This window comes from Lachnellula hyalina (genome assembly GCF_007821495.1).
Source record: "Lachnellula hyalina strain CBS 185.66 chromosome Unknown contig00190, whole genome shotgun sequence".
Lineage (NCBI taxonomy): Eukaryota > Fungi > Ascomycota > Leotiomycetes > Helotiales > Lachnaceae > Lachnellula > Lachnellula hyalina.
In genome coordinates, this window is record NW_022157304.1 from 39,410 (window position 1) to 56,127 (window position 16,718).

General features: G+C 48.7%; 7 protein-coding genes across 7 annotated transcripts; 3 read left to right on the forward strand and 4 right to left on the reverse strand.

The window, feature by feature from the left end:
- Positions 1-216: 216 nt before the first annotated feature.
- On the reverse strand, positions 217-2,026 carry cel61a_1 (Endoglucanase-4; the record flags this gene model as incomplete). Its single annotated transcript, XM_031153177.1, has 2 exons — positions 217-1,649; positions 1,690-2,026. 2 exons carry the CDS (start codon positions 2,024-2,026, stop codon positions 217-219), a joined length of 1,770 nt encoding a protein of 589 aa, XP_031002069.1.
- Positions 2,027-5,007: 2,981 nt separating this feature from the next.
- Positions 5,008-5,799, reverse strand: LHYA1_G008258 (uncharacterized protein; the record flags this gene model as incomplete). Its single annotated transcript, XM_031153178.1, has 3 exons — positions 5,008-5,477; positions 5,675-5,691; positions 5,744-5,799. 3 exons carry the CDS (start codon positions 5,797-5,799, stop codon positions 5,008-5,010), a joined length of 543 nt encoding a protein of 180 aa, XP_031002076.1.
- Positions 5,800-6,410: 611 nt separating this feature from the next.
- PLM2 lies at positions 6,411-8,012 on the reverse strand (the record flags this gene model as incomplete). The annotated part of the gene is made up of 2 exons (XM_031153179.1): positions 6,411-6,434; positions 6,489-8,012. Coding segments are annotated over 2 exons (1,548 nt in total), but the record flags the coding sequence as incomplete, so codon positions are not given.
- Positions 8,013-9,148: 1,136 nt separating this feature from the next.
- On the forward strand, positions 9,149-10,417 carry LHYA1_G008260 (putative ribosome biogenesis protein; the record flags this gene model as incomplete). Its single annotated transcript, XM_031153180.1, has 2 exons — positions 9,149-9,220; positions 9,275-10,417. 2 exons carry the CDS (start codon positions 9,149-9,151, stop codon positions 10,415-10,417), a joined length of 1,215 nt encoding a protein of 404 aa, XP_031002077.1.
- Positions 10,418-10,673: 256 nt separating this feature from the next.
- On the reverse strand, positions 10,674-11,669 carry PPT1 (Palmitoyl-protein thioesterase; the record flags this gene model as incomplete). The annotated part of the gene is made up of 1 exon (XM_031153181.1): positions 10,674-11,669. One exon carries the CDS (start codon positions 11,667-11,669, stop codon positions 10,674-10,676), a length of 996 nt encoding a protein of 331 aa, XP_031002078.1.
- A 604-nt stretch (positions 11,670-12,273) lies between these two features.
- On the forward strand, positions 12,274-13,822 carry lsc1 (CTD kinase subunit beta; the record flags this gene model as incomplete). Its single annotated transcript, XM_031153182.1, has 2 exons — positions 12,274-12,888; positions 12,938-13,822. The coding sequence occupies 2 exons, from the start codon at positions 12,274-12,276 to the stop codon at positions 13,820-13,822; spliced, it is 1,500 nt and encodes a 499-aa protein (XP_031002079.1).
- Positions 13,823-14,781: 959 nt separating this feature from the next.
- POM33 (Nucleoporin) lies at positions 14,782-15,911 on the forward strand (the record flags this gene model as incomplete). The annotated part of the gene is made up of 4 exons (XM_031153183.1): positions 14,782-14,851; positions 14,873-15,050; positions 15,078-15,301; positions 15,355-15,911. The coding sequence occupies 4 exons, from the start codon at positions 14,782-14,784 to the stop codon at positions 15,909-15,911; spliced, it is 1,029 nt and encodes a 342-aa protein (XP_031002080.1).
- Positions 15,912-16,718: the final 807 nt, after the last annotated feature.

Below are 16,718 nucleotides of genomic sequence, written 5' to 3' on the forward strand. Positions count from 1 at the left end.
TAATCACATGCATAACGAGTTAATGTTTAACAGAAGACAAGGCATTCATTGTGTCTAACCCTCGCTTCGAAGCCTTGGAATCAATCCAAGCCAAGGCAGTCTACATATAAGAATACAAGCAAAATTATATATACAAGAAGCAAAAAACACACAGCGTGTTATTTTGTAAAGAACCCAGAGGGATACTTTGAATGAGATGTCATATCTCATATCTTTTTACTGGGCAGGAGGAGCGAAGCGAGAGCTGTCCGGGAAGGCGCCACCAGTAGGGAAAGCACCACCAGTAGGCCTCACACCTGATGGCTTAGCACCGGAGAAATGAGGACGTCCGCTCTCTTGAGCTCCACCGACAAACTTCACACCAGTTGGCTTTGGGAAACCGGTGCCTTCAGAGTGGTGAGGGCGTCCAGATCCTTGAGGTTCAGCGCGGCGCAATACACCAGTTGGCTTTGAGAAACCAGCACCAGTGCCGTGACCGTGGTGGTGGTGTGGTGCGCCAGTCCCCTGGGCAGCGGCCTTTCCAACCCGACCTGGTAGACCTGTTGGTTGAGCACAGCCAGCTCCAGTGCCGTGGGGGAAACCACCAGTGGGTATGATGTGTACACCGGAGAACTTATCGGCTTCTTGACGGCGGACAATATCGCGAGCGTGGGCACGACGAGCGATTGTGCTGCCGTCATACTCGGTGTCCTTGTGTGTGCTGTAGAATGAGGAAACCCACGACAGGAGGTTGTTGAGGGTTGTACCTTCTGGGATGGTGGCGTCGCTGGATGCGGATGAGGAAGAGCTGGCGGACGCCTGGGCTGATGAGGCTGCTTGGACTGAGGCAGATGTTGGAACGGTGCTGGTCGTTGCGATAGTCACCGAGTTGGCAAAAGTTGCAGAGACAGCCGATGAAGTCGCGATTTGTCTAATTGGTGTGCGGGAGGAGCTAGTGATGGCGCCTGATACCTGGGACTTGGACTTGGATTTGCATGCGGACTTGGATTTCGAAGCAGTAGCTGTGCCGTTGGAGTATAGGGCACCAGAAGCCACTGGCTTGGAAGTAATACCCGACGAAGGGCTTGATGCGACCTTGGTCGCTGCTCCTGCAGCGGACGAAGATGCGGCAACTGCAGCGGATGTGGTGACAGCACCGGCTGAGCTGGAAGCAGAAGCAACCGAGGCAGCAGAGGTAGCAGAGGTAGCAGAGGCAGCAGAGGCAGCAGCAGTTTGCGACGCTGAGATGGCTCCTGAGTAGAGAGTTGGGCCAGGGACAACGTAGGTGCTAAGAGACTGGTAAATGTTGATTGAGATACCAGCATCACTAGGAGTGTACAGAGACGTGCCCAAGACTCCCGAAGGAGTGGCGGTTCCGGAGCCAGTGACCTCAAGGTTGACGCACTGAGGGTAGTTTTGGGCGCCATCAGCGTTATCAGCCGAGTGGAGAGCGATGATTTCGTGACGGAGAACGTAGTTTCCTGGTGCGATATCCGTTGGGATTGCAACAGTCCAGGAGTTGTTGTTAGCGATCAAGGTATCGGTGGCCCAGTTGCCTGGGATTGTGGTATCGTCAATGAGTCCTACTCCGTCGATCTTGAAAAACTCCAAGGTGGTCTTATCAACAGTCTTGCAATCACCGTTGCAGTTTGCGAGGTAATCTATTCGGGCTGTCAGCAGATGATGAAATGGTTATGGCACTGTTCATACCAATGACTGGGCCGTGGTGAGATGAAGGCCAGGCAGACCATTGCAACTCGACTGATCCACCAGCCTTGACAGTTGCTGAGGTCTGAGCATTGGTAGCACCGAGATGACAGATGATTTCGGAGGTTGTGTAGTTGTTGGGATCAATAAAGCCGTTGCTTAGGTCCTCTGGGGTAGACCACCCAACGACTACAGGTTGGACTGCCTCATATTGGTAGTTGGCGTGGTATCCATCATAGTAGACTCCATCAGCCACTATGCCAGTGACAGTTCCATGCGCGGCGACTCTTGATACAAATGCGAGAGCGCCAGAGATGGCTGTGATCTTGGAAAAAGACATGGTAAAAGTAAAGGATTGAGTGAGTTCTTCGCGCTGCGGCTGCTGGTAGTGTTTGCTTCGAGAATACAATGAGAATATCAACCAGCTTCAATCAATGAAGAGAGATATTCAAAAGGTGAAAAGAATGTGAGAGATCTGTAAAGAACGTGATTCAAAAGAATGAAAGTGCTGATGATAGAGAAAGACAGAGGGAAGTCACTCTGTTATATACAAACCTTAAGATGAAGTACAGCCTGATGGATAGCTACTGGTGGGGTTTCTTGAGACGGAGACTCGGGTGGTAGTACCCGCCCTTGTACGATCTAAAGACTTATGGATCCCTTCACCAGTAACCCGCGTAGCTTTGTATAGACTATTGCCTGGTCCGGTCTGGAATTCCAGCGTCTGTCAACCATTTTGTTGGCTCCAGGGATGCGAGTGGGGTCGAAGTGGAGGCTGAACAAGGATCCGTACCAAACTACTAGAGTTTATTTCAGCAGATAGATGAAAAAGCACCAAGATCTGATGTCCGTTTTGTGTTTTAAGGAGTACCGAGGAGCCTTTAGTTGGAATCTAGCCCAATTTATCTCACGTCAAATGCCAGCCATGTTTTTTGCAAAAGCCCACTCGTGAGCATGGGCCCATACACTAGTTCTTGGGACTACAAAATTAGGCACAGGTTTGCCGACGGAATAATTTGTTTGAAACAAGGCTGAAAGCTCTGGGTGCCAAATCTTCACTAAAATATTTCCAGCCGCTGAAATCTTCGGATGATCCACAGAAGACTTTGGTAGCGACGATGCCCCTGAGCTCATATCAATTTACTTGGTGCTTGTGATTGGATGCCAATCGAAACAGAGCATGGCATGGGCCGCATAGCATGTTGAACACGCGCTTGAAGGCCGAGACTTCGGAAATAGGTTTCGAATATCGAATCGCCGCAGCGGCGAGGTCGTTGAGTGGTTGAGAAGGTAATGGAGAGTCGAGACGGATGAAATCATTCGAATTGAGTGAAGGAAGTCTCTCCCGAACTAAAATTCTCTATCATCCGTGAAACCCAGAGTCACAGACTAAACGCTCCTACGAAAGGGCCTTAAAGCCATATTACTTTTGCTTGGCTATTGTGAAAAGGGTGACGCGGTGGAGTGGTGTAAGTGGTGGGGGTTCTTGAAAGGAGTGGAACTGAAACGAATGTGGAGATTTTTGGTCGGATATTGCATTAGTCAGCAAATAGCGAAAACCACTAGAACCCTCACTTCACTTCACCTTATATGATGCAAACACGCAACCACATAAGTCCAACAATGTTCTAAAGTTCTAACAAAATACATGAGTCAGCCACTTCTCCAGACTACATCAAAGGCAGCCGAACTTCTTTGAGATGTACAATATAGTAATATATCCTTTTGCTGTTTAGCACTATGTTGCTTTTGAAAAAACACATTTTCTTGTGTCCTTGTTTGTCTTCTTCATACACGAGCCAATACAGTCATCTCTCAGCTTTTTCTGCCAACTCGAGAGCTTATATGTCAGTCATTTCTGCGCCTTGAGGAACGGCCCCTAAAGCTGCACTTGTCAGTTCGTATGTGTTCCCAATACGATATCGTCGTCAGGACCTGCGGTGGAGGAGCCATCTTTTTTGATACCGGCGTGTTAAGCATATCTCTTTTTTCCATCTAGGGTTGCGCAATTTTTATATCTTTCATATAGTTTTCTTCCTTGGATTTTAACATTGCCACTGTATATCCGGAATTAGCTGGCTGTCATGCCTCCGTCAATTTGGTTAATAGTAGGTTTTGCTAGGTCTAAACATATGTTAAAATAAGGATATTATATCTCAAAAACAATTCACTGGCGGAGTGGAGTATCATGGATGGCTCGACGGAAAATTCGAAAGAAACAAGTTCTGAGAATCACCAGCACCGTTAGGATTTATCCAGTGCGCTCTGAAGGGTTGTGAGCGGCATGATATTCCCAAATCAAAAAATAAAATAAAAAACTTACAGTTAAGGCATCTGCAAAATTGTCCCTATCAATTTTTTTAATTTTTTTTGCTCTTCCAAACCCGTAGCGGATAATTGCTAGGCATTTATAACTGTTTGGATGCTATAAATCAATGCCTATTTACACTGCTATGGTTCTCTACTCTTGATGTTACAGATTCCTATTATGACCTAAAGATAGATAGCTGAAGGTGTGTGGTACAATCTGACAGCAACCATAAAAGGGAATGGTGCACTCCTAGATCATTCCACAAGATCCATATCAAGCAGCCTATGGCTTCGTATTGAATCGCTTTTGATTCACCCACGAAGGCGTACTGCTCCAGGTAATCTTATATAACTATTATAAGCTGGACTTCATGATTCTAATAGGGACGCAGACCCAGATCGGTATCAGGATCTAGACAAGCAGCTTAAGCTTAATAACCAATTCTTGAAACTGGACGAAGCGAGGAAGAGATGGAAACAATTGTGAGCTATATATGAAGATATAGATAAGATCACGACAGCATAGGAGAGAATCTGGCAGATGTTGAGATTGAGGGCCCGAGTCTGAGATACTACTGGAAAAGCTTCTGGTCACCAATGCGCGGATATGCGGTACCTTTAGTAGGTATGTTCTCCTGTTTCATTCTACTTTTAATATCCTTCCTTTTATTTTAACTCGTATGGGATTTTACGGCCTTCCTATAAAAGGACCGTCAATTATGAACGCCTAAGTTTACCAGACATGAACAGCGGCAGTTATTCTCATCGATTTTCAATGTCCCACGCTACCTAGCATATTGTAAATGGGTACCGCTCTTTCTATTCATCGCGAGACATGTTCTTTTGTGGAGATGGCCGTAAAACATTGTAGGAGATAAGAACTCTAGATGATAAGTAATAAATGGTATTCTAACTCCAAAACAATCATCAATCATGACCGACGCAGTCTCCTGCATTTCCAATCTCAATTCGACTTTCCTCTGCTAAACATATCATGACTTCATCCACCCCTCAAACAGCTGTATTCCCACCCGACCCATGTCCCCCAATTTTCCCCAAAGACCAATGATGATGCTGCTTCTCGCCAACCTTCATGAACCCACTGCCCCCATCTTCCTCTCCCACCACCTCCGTAAAGCCCTTCTCCTCACCCTCCAGCGCCTTCGAAGTCGCGGGATCGAGTTCCCCGGCATAGAACCTCCGCTTCAGATCTTCCTGGTTCCAGCTCTGCGTGCGCCCCATGTTCGGCTTCCATGTCTCGATCGAGCTCTTGAGGATCTCGCCTCTGGAGTTGCGCCGACCGTCGGAGGTGGGGATGGGTGGGAGGGTCGAAGGTGAGGTGTCGGAGGTTGGGTGGTGTGTGGGGATGTTGTGAGGTGCGGTGGTTGTCTTTGGATGTTCAATTGTACATCGTGCTTGCTCAGAAGTATGTGTTGCCATTGTTACTGTTTGATCCGTAGGTAAATGTTTATTTGTTTGGTCTGAGGAGAGTTCGGTATTAGCATGATTTCGAATACGAGGCAAATGGGAGGGTCAATTGGAGGAAGCTTACTTGTGTTTCGTGATTATTCGCCAATGAATTGAATATACTTCTCAGACAGGAGAGGAGAAGGCTTATTTATGGCATTCGAAACGTACATCACGAGACGGTTGAACTCATCTAGAAGATACGACGTACTACTAGTACAAGCTGGACTAATGGAATTGAGCAGCGCCACTGGTAATGTGGGTTTTCGGGGAGTCTTACGTAGCCGTGGTGATGGATGGCATGATAATTCTGTACGCGGACAACATGAGATTCATGGTGAGGGGTAGCTTGAATCAGAATTCCGCTGATAGAGTTCGACATCTGATGCCGATCCGATGAATCCGCATCCGTCCAGTACACAAGTAGAACAGACGAGACCCGAATGTTTTAGCGTCGTGGTTAGTGCGGGGCAAGATCGACGCTTTGTGCTACAAGCAGTAAGTGGGGCTATTTAGATGGGCACAGATGCGACGCCAACCCTCAAACTTCCTCGATACCAAATTCACCCACTTCCATCTCATACAGGTAGATAGGATAGGATACCCTACGTGGTATAACTTAGGTTAGCATCATCACAGAAACCCGGCGACGAACGAATTATTGACTGGATATTGATTTATCTACCTGCTCGACAACGCCAAATCCTCCTACCGCCAGCCCTCCGCACCTCCCGAGAAGTGAGAGCGGTGATGCGGGCAACCAGCATGACAATATAAAGAGACGAAATCATACGCCGCGCTATGCTGGGGTATGACACGAGATTATGGACAACAGAAATGTATGGTATCATGGTATGCAAAACCTCCCTCCGTGGTACAGATGAAGTCGTTGCGCAAATAGACAGACGTGAGTCCTTCCTTTCCTTCCTTTCGCTTCATATTCATACTTTTGGCTTCTTCCAGTAGTATTGCTATTGGGCCACGTGAGTTAGTATTGTTGGGGGAACATAGTAGGTTAGATTTACCTTGTGTTGTTTCCGACAGTTTCTTAAGCTTGGCTTCCTCAATCCATCAACAACTGCTGCTCTACGGTTCTCATCCGTATCTTCATCTGGCATGTAGTAGTACTCGCTCTCCAGAGCCTTTCCGGCAGCATCCTTCCCTTCGCGGTGGATCTCACCGATACACGCAGCTGTATTCAACATCTTGCAAAGGTCCTCCTTGGTCAAGCCCTTATTCTCTACATGTGTCGTGCTAGTATTCTTCAAGTCTGCTGGAAGATGGTTCAGAATGACCGAGAGTGGGGTTGATGAGAGACGGGAAAAAGCAAGTTGGTTTACAACATGATTAACCACTGGCCCAGCATCAGCCTCATTTGTTGATCTGGAGCTCGATCTGGAATTGGTAGAATCCGCACGATTGCGTTCTACATGGGGAGCTTCGGGGGAGGCGACAGTGGTAAAGGATTCCATCCGAGACGATATGTTGGCGCCAAAAGGACCGAATGAGTGGACAATTGGATCGTTCTCCTCATCAGGATCCTGCTCTTCTGGTTCGCTGAGTTCACTAGTCGGGCTTTCCTCTGGCGCACGGAACGATGTAGCTGCTTGGGTAGAGGCGAAGGAGTTGCCGCCTGCAATATCATCCTCGGCAGAAGGCTCATCCTCATATACTTTAACGACGCTCGAGTCTACAATGTCAGAGAACAGATCGGCCAAGTTGGTAGAGGTAGATGGCCCTGCTGGAGTTGGTGATTCGGGAGACTCAATTCGATGACTGCGACGCAAGGGGCTTGACTCAATTATTTGACCACCAGCACTGACAGCAGTAGGACGACCTCTTGCAGAAGCTTCCTCATCCCACGAAGAGTCTGTTTGAGCTCCCACCGACGCCTTACGGTCCCTACTTGGCCACGCGATTCGAACGCGCGCGTCCTGCACGTCGAGCATGATCTCAGCATATTCAGTCTCCGACGTGAAAGTATCATCCTTTGCCAACTCCCAAGTCCGACCTTGACAGTGCAGCTTCACGCCATTCCACCCTTTACACTTTATCTCCACCTTGTTCGGCTCGAGGGGGACAGAGGCCGCGATATACCGAGCTTCAACGTGAACGCGCGAGATCAGGCGATTGGCGGATAATTGATAATGTGAAGAGGTGCTTGATCTTCCCATGCATAACAAGTCGCCATTCTCTGAAAGAGTAACAGAGGGAACGGCAGAGAGAGGTGCTCGTTCAGAGATCGAGGATTGGGTTCGATGAAGAGAAGTTCGGCTTTGAACGCGTGGTGGTGAGGACGAAAGGATACCAGTCGTGGAAGTAGGAATTGGGGTAGGATATTTTTGATACGCTGCTTCTCGTTCCGAAGGTGAACTTCGAGCTTGTCTCTTGGAAGGGCGAGGGAAACCAGGCGAAGAGGAGAAGGACGAGGAAAAGGGTTCGAACGCGGGCAGTAGCGATGGTGCTGGACGTTTTATGCCTGCCGAAGATGGTAAACTTGGCAGGGAATTCATCTTGCTTGGAGACGAGTCCATCATGATAGAAGGATTCTAGTAGTGTGCTTCCAGATATAATTCAAGAGAAGGCTCTTCGAGGTCGATATCAAGACCGCGCCAGGACGCGACTAACAGCAGCTTTGATATCGATGGAATTGGACAGGAAAGAAAGGATGTCGAGGAAGGAATTGCACGTCAAATTGAATGGTATGAGAAAAAATGAGGAGCAAGACGACTTTTGAAGGTCACGAACACGGTCGAGCTTGTGTGAGGCCGGAAGACTGGGTCTTTGGAGTTGAAGGTCGCGTTGAGAGCGTGTTCTCGCTTGGCTAGACCTAGTCGCCAACATTCTGCCGTAAACGTGCAGCAAGCACTCCGATCTATTTTCTCCCTTGCCGGAAACGTGTGATTTTAAATTTACTTTCAGATGAAACTATCTTGCCATTTCTGTGAAATAATATATACTTTTAGCAAGTTAATTGCATCCATATAGCATCATTTCCCATGATTTCGAGCTCTTTGAAAGTGCACCTCGGAAGTCATCCCAGCCTCCTCATCGCGGTCTATGCGCGCTAGGAACGTCAAGTCGGGCGGGTATGAAACAAATCGGGCCTCGCATAGGAGCAGGATCTTGCAGAGTGGGATTGATGCGCGTATCTTTTACTTCATACGAGTCCACTTTGTATGCAGCGTGATACAAGTTTTTCTTACATGTACTGTAGTCCGTGGTGGTGCCTTTTCAATAGACTGAAAGCGGTGAGCGAGAGCGAGTAAGTGACAGCATAAAAGATATCCCCGCACTTTGTGCATATCACGTGTAAGTAATGCTCAGGGAGGAAGGTGGGAGAGGAAGGGTGTATTTACTGCACAGGCTATCTGTCTGTCTGTCTTTTTCTTTCTCAATATCACAGTCTATGTCACTGTAACTCAAAAAATAAGTGACTCTCTGGAAGTTCCAGGTTGTGATGGAGGGGTTTTGAAAACAGCCGAAAAAGGAAAGGCTGAAAGTCGGCGCTTTTAAATCTAATGCCGACATCCATTTTTTCCAATCCAAAAAAATTAAGATAGGAAACGAGTTTGCGGGACCATACTATCAAGCTCCACGCCCACAATTGTACATCACTGTCCACAGTTTCAACGGTTTCTCAAAAGCTTCAACACCGAAGCAGGATCCGTAGACAATCACAGCAATGGCGCCAAATTCTACAGCTCTGACCACCAAGGTCGAGAGCGGCTCACCTTATCAGTTAAACCATGAGCAGGTATATATTCCGAAGCAAGCAAGGCGCAACGCAACTCCTACTAATAACTACCAGACATTGAAAGCCTCAAAAGCTCTTCTGAAGCACATGAAAGACACCGAAACAGAAGTCTCAACCACCACCGAAAAGAAGAATCTCCTCGACGAGGCCGACGACGACGAGACCAGCTCCCCCATCTGGCTAACCCTCTCGACCAAAAAACACATCGTCGACAAAACACGTCTCAAGCCCTCCAAAATCGCCCTCCCCCACCCCCTAAACACAAGCTCCACGCAAACCATCTGCCTCATCACCGCCGACCCGCAGCGCACCTACAAAGACATCGTCGCCTCGCCCGCCTTCCCGTCCGCGCTCGCAGCCAGAATCACAAAGGTCGTGGGCATCAAGAAGATCCGCGCAAAGCATTCCCAGTACGAGGCGCAACGGAAGCTAAAGTCCGAACATGACATTTTCCTAGCCGATGATCGCATCATCACATCGCTCCCAAAGCTCCTCGGGAAGACCATGTACAAAGGCGGCAGCAAGCGCCCGATCCCCATCTCCATCTCAGCACCGGTGCCGAAGACAGACGGCAAGCGTATCAAAGCGGCCAAGGGCGAGGAAGAGAAGCGGGACGCTGCGTCGGGGCAGGCGATTGCCAAGGAGATCGAGAAGGCCCTGAGCGGGACGGTGGTTAATCTGAGTGCGAGTTCGAGTACGGCTGTCAAGATCGGGTTCTCGAACTGGGATGCTGCGAAGCTGGCCGAGAATGCGCAGGCGGTTGCGGAGGCGCTGATTGAGAAACACGTTCCGGCGAAATGGAGGGGTGTGCGGGGTCTGCATATCAAGGGCGAGCGGACGGCGGCGCTGCCGATCTGGTTGGCGGATGAGTTGTGGGCGGATGAGGCGGATGTTATTAGTGAGGAGAAGGCGGAGCAGATTAAGCTGGCGAATGTAGGGAAGAAGAGGAAGGCTGTTGCTGTTGTTGCCGCTGCGGACGAGGAGGAGGTTGTGGCGGAGGGGACGAGGGTTAAGGGGAAGAAGCAGAAGTTGTTGGTGGAGAGCAATGATGATAAGCTGGACAAGGAGATTAGGGAGAGGAAGGAGACGTTGAGGAAGCAGAAGGAAGAGGCTGCTAAGGATGTTGTGGATGAGGTGCCGAAGGCTTCGAAGAAATCCAAGTCCAAGTCCAAGAAGGGAAAAGCAGTTGCAGTGTGAGGCAATTTCAGAATGCTTTGGTCGATGCATTACTGGGCGTTTGGGCGTATCCAGGCAGTATAAAATGGTCTATTTCTGTACGCACAAAAGATTGAGCTAGGTGGCGTCTAAGAAAGATATTAGAGGCGTTCTAGATATCAAAATTATGTCTTGCATCCAGAATCATATTTGCAAGTGATAGAAAATGCTAAACAAGGCTTCTCACAATGCATGGAAATCAACGCCTGCCCACCCTATATATCCTACAGAAAATACATCACAACTCCTCCCTTTCCGTCATCTCTTTCTCCAACTTCCTCCCCAATGGTCCATAATTCTCCTTGATAACCGCCTTCAACAACTTGTCCGTCAATTTCATATGCTGCCCCTCAGTCGTCTTAAACTCCAACGCTCCCTTCGCATCCAGCGTCTTCAACCCAATCCAATCCTCCCTATAAATACTCCTCTCTCTCAACAACGTAACATCCGTCCCATTAACCTCCGCAAACCAGCCCGTCTCCTTCGGCACAACCGTCTCATCCTCCTCAAACAAATACATGACAAACCTCTCCAGCCTCTCCAGATTCTCCTTGTACGTCTGATTCTTCAACTCGCGCTCATTATTGATATCAGCCAGGAAGTTCGAGGACTCCAGATACGAGTCCAGCTGTTCCGGGTCCCTGAAGTACTGCGCGGGCACGAGCCGCGACTGCACGAACGCGGACCATGTGTTTGAGCGGAGTAGCGAGCGCGCGCCTTTGCAGAGCCAGTCCGTGGCGGCGCAGGATTGGAATTCAGAAATTCCGTTGTGCTGGCTGCCGAAGGTGACGAGACTCCTCACCGGGGGGAAGTTGCAGCGTTCGATGTAGCCTCTGAGGAACTGGCCGCCCTGGGAGAAGCCGAGGGCGTCGACGGCCGGGGCAGTGGATAGGATGGGGTGGGCGGCGAGGTCTGCGCAGACTTTGTCAAGTTGGAGGGTTAGGTTGCCGAAGAAGGTTGCGGTGCGGTCGGCGGAGGCGTCGTCGTCGATACGGATTATGTAGGTTAGGGTCCCGGGGTGGATTTCTGTGGCCAGGTCGCCGATGGAGGTTAGTCCTTCGTTTTGGTAGTTGTCGCCCAGGCCGTGCCAGATTATGAGGGGGAGGGGCGTGTCGTAGTCATCGTCGGTTTTTGGGCTGGGTTTGTAGTGTGAGGGTCGGGAGATGGGGGTTATGGAGGAGAGGGCGAGGGAGGAGGATAGGAGGAGTATGAGAGTGCTGAGGAGGGGTGCCATGATGGTTGGTGATGTTTGGAGGGGAAGTTGTTGATGAGACGGGACGGGGGAGCTGATATGGGGCGGATCAGGAGCTTGGATCTTGCCGCTTTTGTTCATCTGAGATGTTCTTATTCCGGCAAGCAGTTTCACTTATAAGTCTCCAAGTCTACCTACCCTACCTTATAGGTATAACATAAACATCAAAGGAACTCAGATAAGTGTCAAAACGTCTGGTATAAGCTTGATACTCAGTTGATGCTAATATAGCTTTTCTATCAATTTTCCCCTCTAGTATACCCTAGATGTATAGTCAAAGTACTACTAGTTTTTGTTTCTCACTTAGTATACTAAAGGCTTTCATTTGAGATGATAGACTTCAAGTGCTTTTGGAAGAGAAGGTTACATAACAGCTTTAGGATATGCATGTAAAGGAATCATTATTCACATTTCTCATGTAATTCCCGGAGGGCGGAATGGATTATCCCTTCCGCTCTCGCAGTCACCACTTGACATCTTCTTGCAGTTGCCTTTTCAAGTAAACTTTCCACATTGGAATGCAAAGAAAAACTTCCAAGTCAGAACATACATCTCAATAACACAAACAACGCTGTCTTTAAACATCATGGGGAAAAATCCAAACAGACCACTCAAACCTCGCCGCAAAGGACGAGGACGAGGTGCCTTATCGGGTGCAAATCTTATCGCCTTCGCCCCCCACCGAAATGCCGATGTACAACGACAACTCGGAAGCGTCTCTCACAATATGCCCCCTCCACCACCACCACACTTCAACACAGCAGACTCTCGAGCAACTATGGCGCCCGCACCTCGACCAGCGCCGCCTGCTCCAGAGAGTGCACCTGTTACAGGCCCCCACCCTTCATACATCCAGGTCGCGAAACCCTATGTCTTCCAGCAACAATTACAAGGACAACTCGTGGCTATGGGCGCAAACCCCACTCGGGAGGATACCTTTAGGTTACAGGGTGTTCAGTGGATCAGTGACGTTCGAATACATCTACAGCTGCCTGTTCGAACTTTTTGTACGGCTTGTGTGTATTACCACAAGTTCCGTCTTGTTCACAGGGACAACGAGTACCAATTCCAGGATGCTGCGGCTGCGGCTCTCCTTACGGCCTGTAAAATTGAGGATACTCTAAAGAAATCAAAGGAGATTTTGTGTGCTGCGCATAATGCGAAGGTTGGGATTTCTGAGCAGTTGAGTCCGGATGATAATGTTGGTTGAATATATATTTTCAAGGAAACAACAGCTAATTATTTCCCAGGCATTTGAAGGCCCATCAAAAATTGTCATTGGTCTCGAACGTCTCATGCTCGAGGCATCAGGCTTTGATTTCCGAGTCCGCTTCCCACACAAACACCTTGTGAAGCTTGCAAAGGCCTCAAAGGTAGACGACGACGTTTCTAAAGTTGCATTCAAGATGATGATCGACCTATACCGCACATTTGCTCCTCTTAAACACAGCTGTGCCGCCATGTCCTTTGCGTGTATCGAGCTCGCCACTATTCTCCTCAACAAGCAGCAAGATTTTATCCGAGGCGAGCATGCACCAAGTCCGCAAAAGTGGCATACATCCCGGGCTCAGATAATGGAAGCTATCCTCGATCTCGTTGAGCACTACACGCATTTCCCAAAGGCGTCCATTGTTGGGCCTTCCTACCCAATCGACACATTCATCAACATCCGCATCAATATGAACCAAGAACTAGAAGCCGAGTCCTTGACTCGGTATACCGAACAACACGACGCTCCCAAAACCAACGGCATCAGATCTAACATCAAGACACCGAAAACACCCATCACACCTGCTAGCCCCTCGGACCTACGAACCAATGGCAACAAAGACGTCGCTTCTCCCGCCACCCTCAGCCCGCGCTCTTCTGGCTCAGGCCGCAAGGGAATTGGTGCACGTGGGCAGGAAGGAACTGTGCGCTTTATGCTGGATGCCGAGAAGGCTAAGCAGGAGAAGGAAGAGGTTGCGCAGTATTATAGGGTTGAGTGGGAGGAGTATGAGGTCGAGGTTGAGGAGCCGATTAGGCAGGAAAAGAATGACCATGGTCATAACCATAATCAAAACCATAGGGGTGGGGGACAGCATATGAGGAATGGGAGGGATGGTGGGTTTCATCATAAAAGGGTTCGGAGGTAACGGGAAGAGGATGATGGATTGTATAGGGGAGTTGTAGGATATTTATGGGAGTTCAAGGTGGGGGGTAAAAGCATGGTATGGCATGGCATGGCATTGGCGTTAATATGATAGCATAGTTGTGAAAGACGTAAATGTCGCGGCTATTCGGGATTCTATAGTGTTTGTTAGCTACCCTTCGATGACTTGGGGACTATTGCAATCTTTAAGTTACTAAATAAAGAGTTAGCTTGAATTCTCTTCGAAGCCTCTGCTTTCTACTGCGCTAGGCCTAAGACATGCCTATACGTCTAGCAGCTACCAATTGCGCAAGGTAGTAAAACTTTACCAACTCGTAACTCTAGATGTCATTATTAAGCCACAGCTCCTCAGGGTACATACAGCCTTACCCCTTACCTCTGTATACATCCTCCCCTCGATCAATTCCTTGTCTCGTTGCATCTGTTTGTTGGAATATGACTATGACCGCACCCCTGCTGTGCTGTGGCGCACGATGACGAGAGAAGCGTGTGGCTGAAGGGCCCCATCACCGAATCAAGGCAGAAGGTTCATGAAGCTGTAAAACGCGACATTGATTGATTAGCCTCTTTCCTTGAATTTCTTTGCCTTGCACTTGCAGTAACCTTTCTCTCTTTTCTTTTCTTTTCTTTACTTTACAATAACAATAAGCAATCCGTTTTTGTTATATTATACCACAATTCATTCACCAAAAAGACGCGCAAATCCTTTCTCGTAAGTCCCCTCTACAAAAAGCAAACCCAGCTTCGCAAGCAGAGCTCCCTCGCTAAAACGTCACTGCTTCTTTCTAGCCCATCCCATCCCAGCTGAGCCCAGCCATCCATCTTTCCACTCACGCCGCCGCACCGCACAGAACACCTTTACCCCAACACCACCATAACGAGAACACCTACCGTATTGATTCTATTTCAATCTCTCTCCATCACCCATAAACATCTGAAGAAATGGCTCCTCCGCCATCTGCTTCCATCCCTCTGCAGCAGAGACTGCTGCAGCTTGTTCAGACTCTTCAATGTACGTATCCTCTTCGCACAGTGTGGACACTGGATGGTCTTGTGCTGACCTTTTTTCTGCAGTCGCATGGTTCGTCGGGTACGTACAATTTGAGGAACAATGTTCCATATACATCTCCTCGAGTCCTCCAGCTTTGTGGGCTTGTGTTCAGGGCCAGGATCGAGCCTGCGTCCCTGCCGCACATCACCCTCGATGTCAAGTATCATAGACACTAACAATGCTTTAGGCACTTGACTCTTCTGTTCTGCATTGTCAGATACGGACTGTCGTATATCACCTTCAACTACTACTCGCGATGGGCTCAATTCTCCTACCGCACAGCCTTCATTTCCGCCGCTGTAACCTACGGCATTGTCGTCTACAAGGCGTTCCGCGCTCGCTCAAGAGCCGGCAGCAGAGCACAAGGTGGTGTCATTTCTCTTGCAGCTGATGAGAATGTTCAATACTTGGGTAAGCCTCAATGCCCAAATACTTGAAAAACTCTTATTTCTAACACCCCCTAGCAATGGCACTCGTCTGGCTATTCTCCCCTCAATACCCCCTCGCCATGCTCCCCTTTGGCGTCTACTCCATCTTCCATGTCGCAACATACACACGCACAAACCTGATTCCAACAGTCCAACCCCCACAACAGGCTGCACCAGTTGCTGGAGCTTCCCCCGGTGCCAAACCAACCTTCAAGTCCAACCCTACCGCCGATATGATTGGCAAGTTCGTCAAGGAATACTATGACGCTTCCATGGGCCTCGTCGCCATCCTTGAGATTCTTCTCTGGGGCCGCATCCTTCTCTCCGCTATTGCTTTTAGCAAGGGCTCCTGGATTTTGATCGCTGTCTACACTGCATTCCTCCGTGCCCGCTTCGCTCAAAGCAATTTCGTGCAAGGCCAGTTCAGGAACTTGGAGGCTCGCATTGATAGTATTGTTGGTGGACAAAGCACTCCTCCTGTTGCGAGAACAGTTTGGGATACTGTTAAGGGCGGTGCTAGGACGTTCCATGACGCCACTGATATTGGCAAGTACGTTGGTGGTGGTGCGCCCGCACAGAAGAAGGCTACTTAAGAGAAGTACCAATTACTTGGAACGATCTAACAATTCTGGTGAGAAATTGGGTGGATATGGGAAGATTCGATGCGGTGGAAGAAAGACCCACGTATCGTGGGATATTATCATAAAACGGAGCGGGATGGTTATGAAAAAGGGGAATGCCTATATTAGAGGGGCATAGTTAGGGCGTGTGGATAGGAAGGTAGATTTGTATTGGTAGTGGATTCTTCGGCGGGTTTTCCTTGCTGCTTCCTATGAGCGGTTCTCTGTCTCGTTGCCTTTCTCAATTCCTTTATACTTGTCTGTAGTTCAATGAAAACGTCGTAAATCCACTGAAGCGTTCAACGTCGTATGTTTTGCTAGCTTTTACCGTGGCGCTATTCCGTAATCTGTCTCTAGTAGGTGCCCCTTCCGCCGGGACTCCTCTTTCCGCCTAACTAGGTAGAGCTACCTCAACTATCAGACTCTTGCTTCTTCCTCAACCCATTCTTCTTCTCTTCCTTGCTCGTCCATAAGAGAAGCAAGAAATAGACGATAGACAGCATTCATTCATTCATTCATACATGCATGCATGTGCTGCAGCAGGCTGTAATATATTACTTTGTTATATATATGTGTGCGCGTGTAGTTCGCTCCCCTAGGAGAAGCAAGTAGACGGGAGAGCGAGCTAGCCTCTAGAGGGAATGTGTATTCTTTGTATACGGAGGTAGGTAGGTGAGGACTACATGTACAATACAGTACGCGAGAGAGAGATACGGATATGTGGGTAGGCGGGAATGCATGTGGGTGGATGGATGGATGAATAAATAAACGGCTCGGTTT